The sequence below is a fragment of the Mastigoproctus giganteus genome, chromosome 7, assembly GCF_048544385.1.
Source record: "Mastigoproctus giganteus isolate SK-2022 chromosome 7, ASM4854438v1, whole genome shotgun sequence".
NCBI lineage: Eukaryota > Metazoa > Arthropoda > Arachnida > Uropygi > Thelyphonidae > Mastigoproctus > Mastigoproctus giganteus.
Genome location: NC_143581.1, coordinates 170,037,766 through 170,051,147, shown reverse-complemented (window position 1 = coordinate 170,051,147; position 13,382 = coordinate 170,037,766). Strand labels below are relative to the sequence as shown.

The following is a 13,382-nucleotide window of genomic DNA, read 5'->3' as shown; positions in this document are numbered from 1 at the left end:
TATATTAAATAAAATAGTCGTAATAAAATACTTACGTATTTTATAATACGTAAGTATAAATTATAATACGTAAGTCGTAATAAAATATTGCTAATGCTTTTGCTTCTATCGTAAGCAAACTTGCTTTTTGTTTGATTTTCTATCCAAAGAGATGACAGCCGTTCCATCTCTTCCAATGCCCGTGACCACCAAATAGGGAGGCTGGGGAAAGGTCAGGGAATGACCACCGCATATCCCCGGAGCAATATGGCCTTAGTTGCTAATGCTCCTAAAAACCAAATAACAAACAACAAACATCTCTTCCAATTCTTTGTGTCTTAATCTAATGGATTTTAATTACACTTTGAGTTGTTCCCGCTATGAAAGTTGTTTTTATTTTCTCTGCATTCTTTGTAATTCTCCGCGTTGCCTCATTTAGGTCTGTAGCACGTGCAATATCACATGGTCTTTCATTTCGCTCAAAGCGTTTCACAATTTCATATTTTTTCTCTATCGACAGAAGCGGACTGGCCATAAGCCTTACGGGGGAAACCACGGTGGGCCGGAGGCCGGTGTGATTTTGGCCATAAACCGTAGTACGAGGCCACTACAAATTTTCCCTGGTAAGAATTTTTGATCCAGTCCGCCTCTGTTTATCGATATTGCTTCTTTTTTTTTCTCTCTCTGAATCTGCAGTGTCTTAGCCAGGACACTTCCTTTTCACACCTTTTAAGTATTTTACTCGTTTTTAGGGAATAAAGCACAATTACAAAACGAAGAGGCATGCTTGATACACATAAACAAAGCTGCGCGCGTATAGCAACTGAATAAACAACACCGTAAAGGCCGAGATACACTATTAACACCTCACATTTTACTGAAGCACATTTCTGGGGGTTACTACCATAAAACAATAAAAACAATTTCCAGTTGCGTTTCTGCTAGTGGAATCTGTTATAAACTGGTAGTAAACTCCATCTAATTGCATTTGCGATTATATGGATAGCTGGAATTGTGTTGGTTTTTACGTTATTATGGTGAAATGTGTTTCCCCTTCACTGATATAAAACACAAATACATTTTCAGAATCTTCTTCGTTCCTGTCGTGTTGCGTTCAGTTGGGGTGATTCCGCATTCGACTGCCATTTCTTGTAAACACAAAGGCGAATCGCGCATAAGCGAATTCGGTTCGTGTTATATAAGATAACGTTCCCCTATTTATAAATCGTGTATGATCGAATTCGTGTAATGCAAACACGTGTTATACGAGGACCGACTGTATATATATTTTTTTTTTTTTTTTTTTTACTTGGTCTCTTTCCAGGAAGCTCAGGTGACCTGGAGGAGACTAGCCAGAGAATTATGGGCAGCCTGGCTACCTCCTAGTGGTGTGTGCGGGCAACGTGGGGTCCCATCAGGGGCCCTGCGGCCAAAAGCCAGGACACCCAACAGAACCCAGCACAATACTTAATTTACAACACAACAAATTTTTTCTGGCTTTCACAGTGATACTGTTTGTCTCCACAGAGTATATATGGCGCAGATGTGGGAAACCACCGGAGGCGCCTTTCCCCCAAAACTATGCACACTATGTCAGTGTGGTACCACAGAGTTCATACGTTACTCTGGGATTACTGCTTCCCATATGTAGCACTTTACATTTGCCAATGTTAAACTTCATTTCCCACCTCTCAGCCCATCTGCTCAACTTTTCTAGATCCTGTTGCAGCAACGTACTGTCATTAGTGTCCTTAACAACCCAGTGACGATCTCACTGATGCAGTCGCACAACAATCCAATTTACTTCTACTTTCTGAAATGTGGCTAAATAACAAAGAGGTAAGCATACCTAACTTCAATTGTGTCGTTCAATTCAAACGAGAAGATCAACAAGCCGGTGGTGTAGCAGTTTATCATAAGATAGAAAATCGCACTCATGTTGTTACTGCTCATATGGAAGTGATTTATCGACAAACTGTTGGCAAAACCATGAGTGTTAGACCTGTTGAAGACATTTGTGCAGCTGAATGCCTTCTTCCTTATGGTCAAACAATATTCTCGGTAGTCATTTACATTTCACCTAACCAAAAGATCGAACACATCATTGAATTCATCCATTTCATTTTACTTCCTTACACGATTGAATTGGATGCATTGCTACAATTTTTTCACAACAAATGAGACTGAATACCAATAATAGTGGTATTCGGTCGCATTTAGTGGAAATTTCAACGTTAATTTTGCAGATACTCAATCCAAACCTTTGACTGATTTCTTAGAAAATAAATCTGGACTATGTTAAATACTTCTGGATCTGTATTGACTACTAATTATGGAACTATAATTGATGCTGTGTTTCAAAGACGTTTACAATCTTTACAATCTCAAGTATATGTATCTTATTTTATCTATCATAAACCCATTGTAAGTAAATTACCTATTATTGCAACCTCACATTCATGAAACTGTTGAAAAAGTTGTAAGTCCTGTCAGCTCCAACCTGTCGTGAATCGTATTCTGACGGCAGTTCCAACTTGCTGAGCATGCGCGACACTCACTCTATCTGCCGGTGGTTGCCACTGTATCTGCCAGTCTATGTGCTGGGAATTGTCATGCGCGATACTGTATACTCTGTATACTGGCAATTTACTACGTACTCGGTATTTTTTTTTTTTTTTTTCGTTTTCAGTAAGAAAAACAATTTCCTGACTACATAAGATTTTGATAATAAAAATAAAAGTAGATAGTTATAAATAATGGAAATAGGTAATTATCATTTTCAGGTAATACATTTTGTATTGCCTGAAAATAATATTTTGTGATTATTAGTATATATTTGTAATAATTTGTGATTATTACACTGTAAGGGGCTCTCTCTCTCTCTCTCTCTCTCTCTCTCTCTCTCTCTCTCTCTCTCTCTCTCTCTCTCTGTGTGTGTGTGTGTGGTTTTCTCTCTTGTTTATTCCCCTTGACTTATGGCCGTGTTACTTTTCCTATGATAATTATTCTGAATGCTATGATCATCAGGATAGGACAAAACTTGTGCTCTCGGCAAACCAAGGGCTGTTCTAACACTTGATTGCTACAGCATTGGGATGCGTTGTGTCTAAAGATTAGGATGATCACTGGGCGTCACGACCAATCTCCGCTTTTAATCCTTTACTGGTTCGTACTTGTTTCTACTGGTGTATGAGAATATGGGCAGAGAGAATGAGACATTATGTAACACATAAAGCCTGATGTAACCAAGTGGTCAGGAGCGAGAGTACACAGCACGCGTTCCATGAGTGGACCGGGGTTCAAGCCCGTGACTACTTAATACGATAAATATTTGTATTGACGATTTATTATAAACTCTACTGACTTAGTTGTCGTGCCGGAGTATAAACAGAAAAGAAAACATTGGCAGTGAGCTGGATGATTTTGTAATAACTGAGAGGAAAGTGGAGGAGAGATTGTTGAGGATAAGCATAAAAAAGGCACCTGGGATGGATGGGATCTATCCAGTTATATTAAAGGAGGCAGCAAAGGAAGTAAGCAAACCCCTAGCCATAATTATGAGAGCTTCTTTGGACTCAGGGGAGGTACCCATAGACTGGAGATGTGCAAATGTAACCCCAATTCACAAAGGAGGATCAAAGGCTGACACAAGTAATTATAGACCTGTTAGTTTAACTTCTGTTCCAGGTAAATTAATGGAGGCACTGGTTAAAGAAGCGCTGCAGGATCATCTAGACAAGAATTCAGTTATAGCTCAAACACAGCATGGTTTTGTTAAGGGCAGGTCTTGCCTGACCAATCTGATTGTATACTATGATGTAGTCACAAAAGAACTGGATGCAGGGAATAACTTTGATATTATATACTTGGATCTTAGAAAGGCTTTTGATACTGTTGCACATGGAAGACTGCTGCACAAATTGGAGCAGTGTGGCATTGGAGGCAAATTGCTGCTATGGATAAGGGGATGGTTGAGTGGCAGAAGACAGAGAGTGGTAATCAATGGACACTGCTCAACATGGACTAATGTTATTAGTGGAGTTCCTCAGGGATCAGTGTTGGGTCTGTTGTTGTTTTCGGTGTTTATGAATGATATTGATGATGGGATATCAAGTTTAATGTCCAAGTTTTCAGATGATACAAAGATTGGCAGGGTTGTTAAGGACACCACTGACGCTATGCTGCTGCAACAGGATCTGGAAAGGTTGAACAGATGGGCTAAGAGGTGGCAAATGAAGTTTAACATTGACAAATGTAAAGTACTACATATGGGAAACAGTAACCCCAGAGCAACGTATCAACTCTGAGGTACTACACTGACAGTGGTGGAGAATGAAAAGGACCTGGGGGTAATTGTGCAGGCAGATATGAAGTTCTCTGAGCAGTGCAGACGAGCTGCAAGAGTAGCTCATGGTGTCTTGTCAATGATATACAGGAATTTTTCTAGCAGGGATAAGGAGGTGATTATTCCCTTGTATAAGGCAATGGTTAGGCCACATCTTGAGTACTGTATACAGGTCTGGAGGCCTCATTTCAAGAAGGATATAGAGCTGCTGGAATGGGTACAGAGAAGGGCAACAAGATTAGTGAATGGAACAAAGGGTTGCTCTTACGAAGAAAGGCTTAAGTTTTGCAAATTACAGAGTCTGGAGACTAGGCACCGGCGAGGTGATCTGATAGAGGTGTATAAGGCTTTGAATGGTTTGAGCATGCTCAATGCCAATGGGATTCTTCATCTTGCTCAGAATAATCAGCTCAGAGGGCATAAATTCAAATTGAGGAAGGACGGATGTCGGATAGATGTGCGGAAATTTGCCTTTGGCCAGCGGGTGGTTGGTTGGTGGAACTGACTTCCATCACTTGTTGAAGTTGATAGCCTAAACAAATTTAAGGCTCAACTAAACAAATTTAAGGCTCAACTGTTTATAAGTACACCATCGCTATTCTTCAGTTTCAGTATCATTTGTCTTTCTGTATTACTGCTCATGGCTGCTGATTTAAATCCTTTGTTTTCCCTTAATGCTTGTTCTACTTTTCTTGTGTTAAATCTTCTTATGTCCTCTCTGAGTCTCTTTCTAATGGCTTTGCATAACTCAGTATACTCAATTTTCTCCCTGTCAGTGTTTTTGTTGCTCTTCATTTGTCATCTTCGGTTCATCATGACAAGTGTTTCTTGACTAATTTTTTCTTCTTTGGATTTCTGTTTCCTTATAGGTTTCTTGGGCTTTATCACTTTCAGAAAGTTGTAATATTCCTCGTCAATATCTTGGTCCTGAGCAGTCTGCAGAAGCTCAAACTTGTTCTTAAGTTCCAGTACATACTGCTTTTTATCCTCCTCTGTTATCTCAAAGACCTTTGTATTATTTACTCGAGTCAGTTTTTTCCTTTCCTTTCCTTTCCTACATATATATCAAGTGTACATCTTGCCATTCTGTGATCACTTCCAACATTTACCTTATTCAGGACGGTAACATCATTCACAATATATCTTCTGTTAGTGAGGATGAAGTCGATTTCATTAGTTGTTAATCCATTTGGACTCTTCCATGTCCACTTTCTGTTCACCCTTTTCTTGAAAAAAGTGTTCATTACTGACAGTCCTTGAGATTCTGAAAATTCCACAAGTCTTTCACCTCTTTTATTTCTTTCGCCAATTCCAAAATTTCCTATAGTTCCTCTTTCTGCGCTGTTTTGCCTTTTTCCAACCTTAGCATTGAAGTCCCCCATAATAATAGTGTAGTGGGTTTTTTGCTCATCTAGAAGACTCAATTTCGGCGTACATTTCTTCAACCTCTTCATCATCATGGCTCAATGTTGGTGCATAAATCATTATAATCTTTAGCTTGTACCTCTTAGAAATCTTGAATATTAGTCTTGACACCCTTGGTGATGTACTTTTGAATTCCAAAATGTTGTTTTTAAAATCTTTATGGACCAGAAACCCAACTCCACCTTCACTCCTTTCACTGTTTCCATTGGTGTACAGCAGATTTCCACTTGATAAACTTATAATTGATTCATTTCTTCTTCTTCTTTCAGCCAAACCGATGATATTCCAATTCACATTTTCTAATTCCTTTTCCAGCTCTAATATCCTGTCTATAGATACAATTCATATATTGGTTAGTCGTTCTTGTCTAGGTGTTGATCTAAGGTGATTTTTAATTAATCAATTTGAGTTTACTCGAGAATATAGAAGCTACTATTACATGCAGGGTAAGAAAAATACATAGTAGTAGTAGCATGTGATGCAAGAAAGCAAGTGTATGAGCTTCCAAAAAAAACATAAATAAATAAATAACACCCTTCCCTCCAAATGCCTATCCAGTTCCTCCTTAAACTTATTCAACCTATCAAATTCCACAACGACAAATGGAAGTTTGTTCCAGCAATTAACTAACCACTGGCTGAAGGCAAATTTACGCACATCTTTTCTACATCTGTCCTTTCTTAATTTGAATTTATGCCCCCTTAGGTTCGAAATCTGAACAAGTGGAAGGATCCCATCAGAATTCAGCGTGCTCAACCCATTCAAGGACTTATATACCTCAATCAGATCACTGCACAGGTGCCTAGTCTCCAGCCACTGCAATTTGCAGAACTTAAGCCTCTCTTGGTAAGAGGATCCCTTCATTCCCCTCAATAATCTTGTTGCCCTTCTCTGTACACGTTCAAGCAAATCTACATCCTTTCTAAAATGAGGCCTCCAGACCTGTACGCAGTACTCAAGGCATGGCCTGACCATTGCCTTATACAGAGGGACAATCGCCTAATTTTCCCTGCTAGCAAAATTCCTATATATCATTGACAAAACCCCATGACCTGCCCTGGCAGCCTGTCTGCATTGCTCAGAAAACTTCATATCTAACTGCACAATTACTCCCAGTTTCATTTTCATTTTTTTTCATTTTCTGCCACCTTAAGTGTAGTACCACACAGTTGGTACGTTTCTTTGGGGGTTACTTCTACCCATATGCAGTACTTTGCATTTGTCAAGGTTAAACTTCAGTTGCCACTTTTTAGCCCACTGCCCAAATTATCTAGATCCTGTTGCAGTATCACACTGCCACTGCTGTCATTAACAACCCTGCCAACCTTTGTATCATCTGCAAATGTCGACATTAAGCCTGATATACCTTCATCAATATCATTGATAAATATACAAAACAACAGTGGACCCAACACCAAACCCTGTGGAACTCCACTAATAACATTAGTCAATGAAGAGCAGCACCCATTGATATCCCTGTCTACTGCCACTTAACCATCCTTTTATCCATTGTAGCAACTTACCCTTAATACCATTCTGCTCCAATTTGTACAATAGTCTTCCATGCGCAACAGTGTCAAAAGCTTTTCTGAAATCCAAATATATGATATCAAAATTATTTTTTGCATCCAGTTCCTGTGTAACCACATCATAATATCCTATCAAATTTGTCAGACAAGACTTTCCCTTAACAAACCCATGCTGTGTCTGAATTATTGCTGCAGTCTTGTCTAGATGATCCTGCAATGCATCTTAAACCAGTGACTCCATTATTTTACCCGAAACAGAAGTTAAACTAACTGGTCTGTAATTACTCGTGCCACCCTTCGATCCCCCTTTGTGAATTGGGGATACATTTCCACATCTCCAGTCCGTGGGATGCTCTCATAATTATGGCTAAGGGTTTGCTTAGTTGCTTTGCAGCCTCCTTTAATATAGGCCTCGCACCCGCTCTGGGTCACTACTCTTGAACTCTCTCTTCAAAGTTCTTTGCAACTTTCCCTCACGGTACTTGTTTGCTATCGGTCTCACGGCCGTATTTAGCCTTAGGTGGAGTTTACCACCCACTTAGGGCTGCACTCCCAAGCAACCCGACTCCAAGGAGATCGCAACCGACGGAGACGGCATCAGCTATGGGCCTCGCACCCGCTCTGGGTCACTACTCTTGAACTCTCTCTTCAAAGTTCTTTGCAACTTTCCCTCACGGTACTTGTTTGCTATCGGTCTCACGGCCGTATTTAGCCTTAGGTGGAGTTTACCACCCACTTAGGGCTGCACTCCCAAGCAACCAGACTCCAAGGAGATCGCAACCGACGGAGACGGCATCAGCTATGGGCCTCGCACCCGCTCTGGGTCACTACTCTTGAACTCTCTCTTCAAAGTTCTTTGCAACTTTCCCTCACGGTACTTGTTTGCTATCGGTCTCACGGCCGTATTTAGCCTTAGGTGGAGTTTACCACCCACTTAGGGCTGCACTCCCAAGCAACCCGACTCCAAGGAGATCGCAACCGACGGAGACGGCATCAGCTATGGGCCTCGCACCCGCTCTGGGTCACTACTCTTGAACTCTCTCTTCAAAGTTCTTTGCAACTTTCCCTCACGGTACTTGTTTGCTATCGGTCTCACGGCCGTATTTAGCCTTAGGTGGAGTTTACCACCCACTTAGGGCTGCACTCCCAAGCAACCCGACTCCAAGGAGATCGCAACCGACGGAGACGGCATCAGCTATGGGCCTCGCACCCGCTCTGGGTCACTACTCTTGAACTCACTCTTCAAAGTTCTTTGCAACTTTCCCTCACGGTACTTGTTTGCTATCGGTCTCACGGCCGTATTTAGCCTTAGGTGGAGTTTACCACCCACTTAGGGCTGCACTCCCAAGCAACCCGACTCCAAGGAGATCGCAACCGACGGAGACGGCATCAGCTATGGGCCTCGCACCCGCTCTGGGTCACTACTCTTGAACTCTCTCTTCAAAGTTCTTTGCAACTTTCCCTCACGGTACTTGTTTGCTATCGGTCTCACGGCCGTATTTAGCCTTAGGTGGAGTAAACTCCACCTAAGGCTAAATACGGCCGTGAGACCGATAGCAAACAAGTACCGTGAGGGAAAGTTCCTTTAATATAACTGGATAGATCCCAACCACCCCTGGTGCTTTTCTTATGTTTAACTTCAACGATTTCTCCTCCACTTTGCTCTCAGTTATTACAAAATCATTAAGTATCCTGCTACAATTTGAAAACCTTCTGCCATTTTCAAACCTTAATAAATCCTCATGTGGGAATATGGATGCACACATTCAGTTTGTTTACTATCTGAGTGGGATCATCAACAGTCGAACCATCAATGTCAAGTGGACCAATCAGATTCATCCCCTTCCTTTTAGTTTATATAAGTAAAAAAATCTTTGCTATTTTTCTTAGCATCTTTTGCCAAGGATTTCTTGTAATCTGCCTTCGCCTGCCTAACCTCCTTTGTGACCTGATTACAGACTAGCTTATATCTGCCATAGGCTTCTGAGTCGCTTGATAATTTATATGCATCCAATGCATTTTTCTTCTCTGTTACGAGTCTCATTAGTTCATTTGATAACCATTTAGGCCTAAACCTTGAATATTTCTTGATAGGTATGAAACTTTTAGTAGCATCCACGATTAATTCCTTGAACTTCCCACTTAGAATTTACTGTTGGTAACATGGTCAGTTGATCCCACTGTACAGAATTTAAAAATTTTCTGAGGCCACTGTACTCACCTTTACAGAAGCAAACCTTTACCCCTGATGGTAATTAAATCTTTAAGTAAATCCCACATCAGTACACTGTGACCACTGTCACCTAGTGGTTCCTTTATCTGCAAATTCTTAATACACGAATGATCACTGCTGATAACCAGATCAAGAGTATTACTCTCTCTGGTTGCCTCTCGAACATGCTGCTGCAGAAAACAATCATCCAACAAATCCACAAAATTCTGACTAATGTGTGAGTGACCAACCCACAAGTTCCAGTCAATATCTGGGAATTTAATATCCCCCATTATAAGACATTCTGATTTACTAGCCCACTATTTCTCTTTACAATTGTTCACTGTACTCATTTGAGCCATTAGGCCTATAACACACTCCTATTCTTATTTTTGCTTTCGCAGTGCTTATGTCACACCAAACTGACTCAACAGTGCACTGTTCTGTTCATCTATATCAACTGGGTGCACTTCTTTTGATTTTATGTTTTTCTTAATTAACAGCATAACACCTCCTCCCTTTCTATCCTTTCTGTACGCATTGTCTCCCCAAATTCCAGTTCTGCATTCCTTATATCTGTGTGACACCACGTCTCTGCTATCCCAACAATATCCGCTCTTGATGTCTTGACCAGCACTTCAAATTCATCAAATTTATTTACTATACTTCTAGCATTGGTATACATGCAAGCATACATTTCTAGTTACGTACATTTCCTATTCCTAGTTACGTAACGCACTTTTGTTTGGATAAGTTTCGATAACACAATAAAATCATTGGATCTATAACATTAAGTACTATATGTATTTTTATTTAATTCACCTTTTCACAAATGTAAAATTTCACAAATTATTACAAATAATCACAAAATAGTGTACAGGTGACCCCCGCTTAACGCTGATCATTCGTTCTGGAAAAACAGAGCGCTAAGTGAATCCGCACTAAGCGAGCGCCGCTTTCCCATAAGGTAACATGTATTTATGAGCTGCGGTCAGTGCCATAGGATATTTCCTAATGAATAATAAACAGTAATGAAAAAGATGCACAAATGTCAGTCAAAATATTTAATATTCAAATGCACATATAAAATATTCTGCATTGCATACGTATAATTATGTGGTAACTACTTGCGTATCAAAAGTAAATTTAAAATTCCAATTAAAATAATGAATTTAATCATGAAAAATGTGTGGATTTTGAGTTGAACTTTGGCCTTCTTCCAAATAAACTAAAAGTGGTATTAATTTTAAATCCCTCGCAGCGTTACAACCAACAATAAAGTCAACCGATCCTTCGATCCTTCTCCGCTTTGAAACCTGGCATGTTTTTTTCTTCTTTCAATATGAAACTTCTTTTAGGCATTCGTTTCCACAAAAGTCCTGCTACAGCTATGTTAAAAACTTGTTGAGAAGTATAACACATAATACCCCTCTTCAATAATTTTAACAAAAGCTCTTTTTTGAAAGTTTCGGCTCCTTGATCTGCACTTGCCGCTTCTCCCTGGATTTTAAATCTATTCAACCAGCCCTTACCAGTTTTAAATGGTTCCACATTTTTTTTTTTTTTTTTTTAGGCGAGTTTTCTTCAGATCATCATATTGGCTAATCTCTTTCTCTCTCTCTCTTTTTTTAATATTTAACTTAACTGAATTCTGCATTGGAATATTACCTTCAATAAAATTAGTCTTTCCATTTCAATCCTAATAGCCGGCCTAGTCTTAGTTGCTTGCAGTGGAACAGCTATCTTTCCCGCTGCAAAAATTAATTCTTTATTTTTTTATAATTGTTCTTACAGTTAAAGTTGCAAGTCCAAAATTATGGCACACATCCGTTTGTCGTTGACCGGAATCGATTCGCTTCAAAACGTCTAATTTAATTTTCAAATTCAGTCTTTTTCTTACATTTATAGTCTTCGTACTGCGCCCAGACGTGTTGCTTTTTCATTATATCAGTCATTATTAGCTCTTCGAAAATGTAACTGCGTTGGTTGAATTAATTACGATACAATGTTCAAGTAAACTTTCCGTTACGCACGATGTCTAATACTCTACTGAGTGATGACTAGACTTCGGATAAATGCATACAACGCAAATATACTTGATCATTTTTTAAAATGTTGATCTCGGAACTACGTAACAAGTCACTGTACTGAAACTTAAGTTAGTGTGCGAGAAAATTTCTCAAGTCGGCGTGGGATTAATGCTGTTTTGCTATTCATTTTCAAGCTATCGACTCCATCAAATGAAACGATTTCGTTAATATGTCAAAAATGTAATCTGTAAAAGAGCGTTATAGTGATCTGTGACAGCGTTATAGTCAGATACGGGTTATAATATAAGAACAGCGTTGTAGTCAGATACGGGTTATAACGGGGGCCTGCTGTATACTCATTATTTTCAGGCAATACAAAATATATTACCTGAAAAAAAATAATTACCTATTATTATTATTATTAATAGCCATATGGTGCAAGGAAGCCTGAGGCTTATGCTGCACCAGGAAAAAAAAAAAGTTCCCGAGTTACCCTGAGAGAGAGAGAGAGTCAAAAGTAGAAGGGAATCACCAAGAAAGAGAAGAATGATGATATCCAGCTCAGGACCCTGGGTGTGCCAAGCCCATACTCACCAGATGCGAGCCCCCTATTTCCATTATCGTTTTATAACTATCTACTTTTATAATCAAAGTCTTATGTAGTCAGGAAATTGTTTTTTATTCTTTCTGAAAACGAAAAATAAAATGGTAAAACTCCAGAACACGGTTCCCCTTTTGAAAATCGCGTGCCTAACCTGCTATGGTTAGCGTTAGTTAGGGTGTTTATCCCACCCTTGCCGCTGTTTTAAAATCGGGAACTCGTTTTCCTATTTTAAAACAGCTGGAAGAGGGGGAATAAACACCCCAAGACCATGGCAGGCTGAAGGTGCACCATGTTCTGGAGTATAGCGAATAAAATTACTGCACATACGTACAGTAAGTAGTACATAGTCAGTGTCACGCATGGAACTGCCCATAAAAATATGATTCACGCCAGGTTAGTATTGACCGTGACTCACGACACTAAACTGCAGGATTACCAAAAAATAGATGCTTTAAAATGTTAAACGTGTTCGGATTCCTTTCATACTAAACCGCTCCTCGTCCAAGTCAAGGTTGTTTTCACATAAAAAAAAAAAAAAAAAAAAACATCTTTCGTGAGTACAGGGTTTTTTGTGATACCCTGTACGCACGGTTTGTTTTTCTTTGTTGAAACGTATTTTTTAAATATAACTATACCAATATTGTATTTTATATTAGTTCAGTGTTTATTTAATACAATTTTTGAAAATTCTAGAGAATTATTAAAATTCACCTGTCGGTGTTTCTCTTCCATCTATAGATATACGGGCTATGATTCCATTAATTCATAACTGTAATCACAGGTGGCTAATTATTAAACACTAACCGTCTTATATTTGGTGAAGGAAAAGAAATAAGCTTCCCAACTGTGTTAAAAAACCCGTACTGCGTGAAACACCAGTTACAAATCGAACGACGAAGCCCGAAAATGCACTGAAAACCAATCCACAGATTAAAGCACCAAGTTACAATCAAATATTTTGCGGGCAAACAATTGAGTAACATATCTTACTTCTCTGTGTATAATCCATCACTAGGTGAACTCACCACAAATTATACCGAACTGAAAATTTAAAAATATAATAATAAAAATAAATAAATATCCGTTTGTCATTATTATTTATAGCTAAATTTTTATCAAGAAATCAAAATGAATTTCGGACAGACATTTTTTTTTGCCCCCTTTTTATTATTTACCGTAAGTTTCCCTTTACAATAGTGAACTTCGTAACAAGGAATCAAAATTCTTGATTACTGTACTTCTCTCGCTTTTGAAGGAA

General features: G+C 39.1%; 1 protein-coding gene across 2 annotated transcripts in view; it reads right to left on the bottom strand.

Annotated features, from left to right (window-relative positions):
• Positions 1–13,037, bottom strand: part of LOC150083328 (HAUS augmin-like complex subunit 1) — a 188,490-nt gene extending 175,453 nt beyond the window's left edge. For both annotated transcript variants that reach the window (XM_090377185.1, XM_090377186.1), the window contains exon 1: positions 12,836–13,037. In XM_090377185.1, the coding sequence (XP_090233311.1) occupies positions 12,836–12,856 (21 nt within the window). In that variant the 5' untranslated portion in view covers positions 12,857–13,037. The remainder of the gene's footprint in view (positions 1–12,835) is intronic.
• Positions 13,038–13,382: the final 345 nt, after the last annotated feature.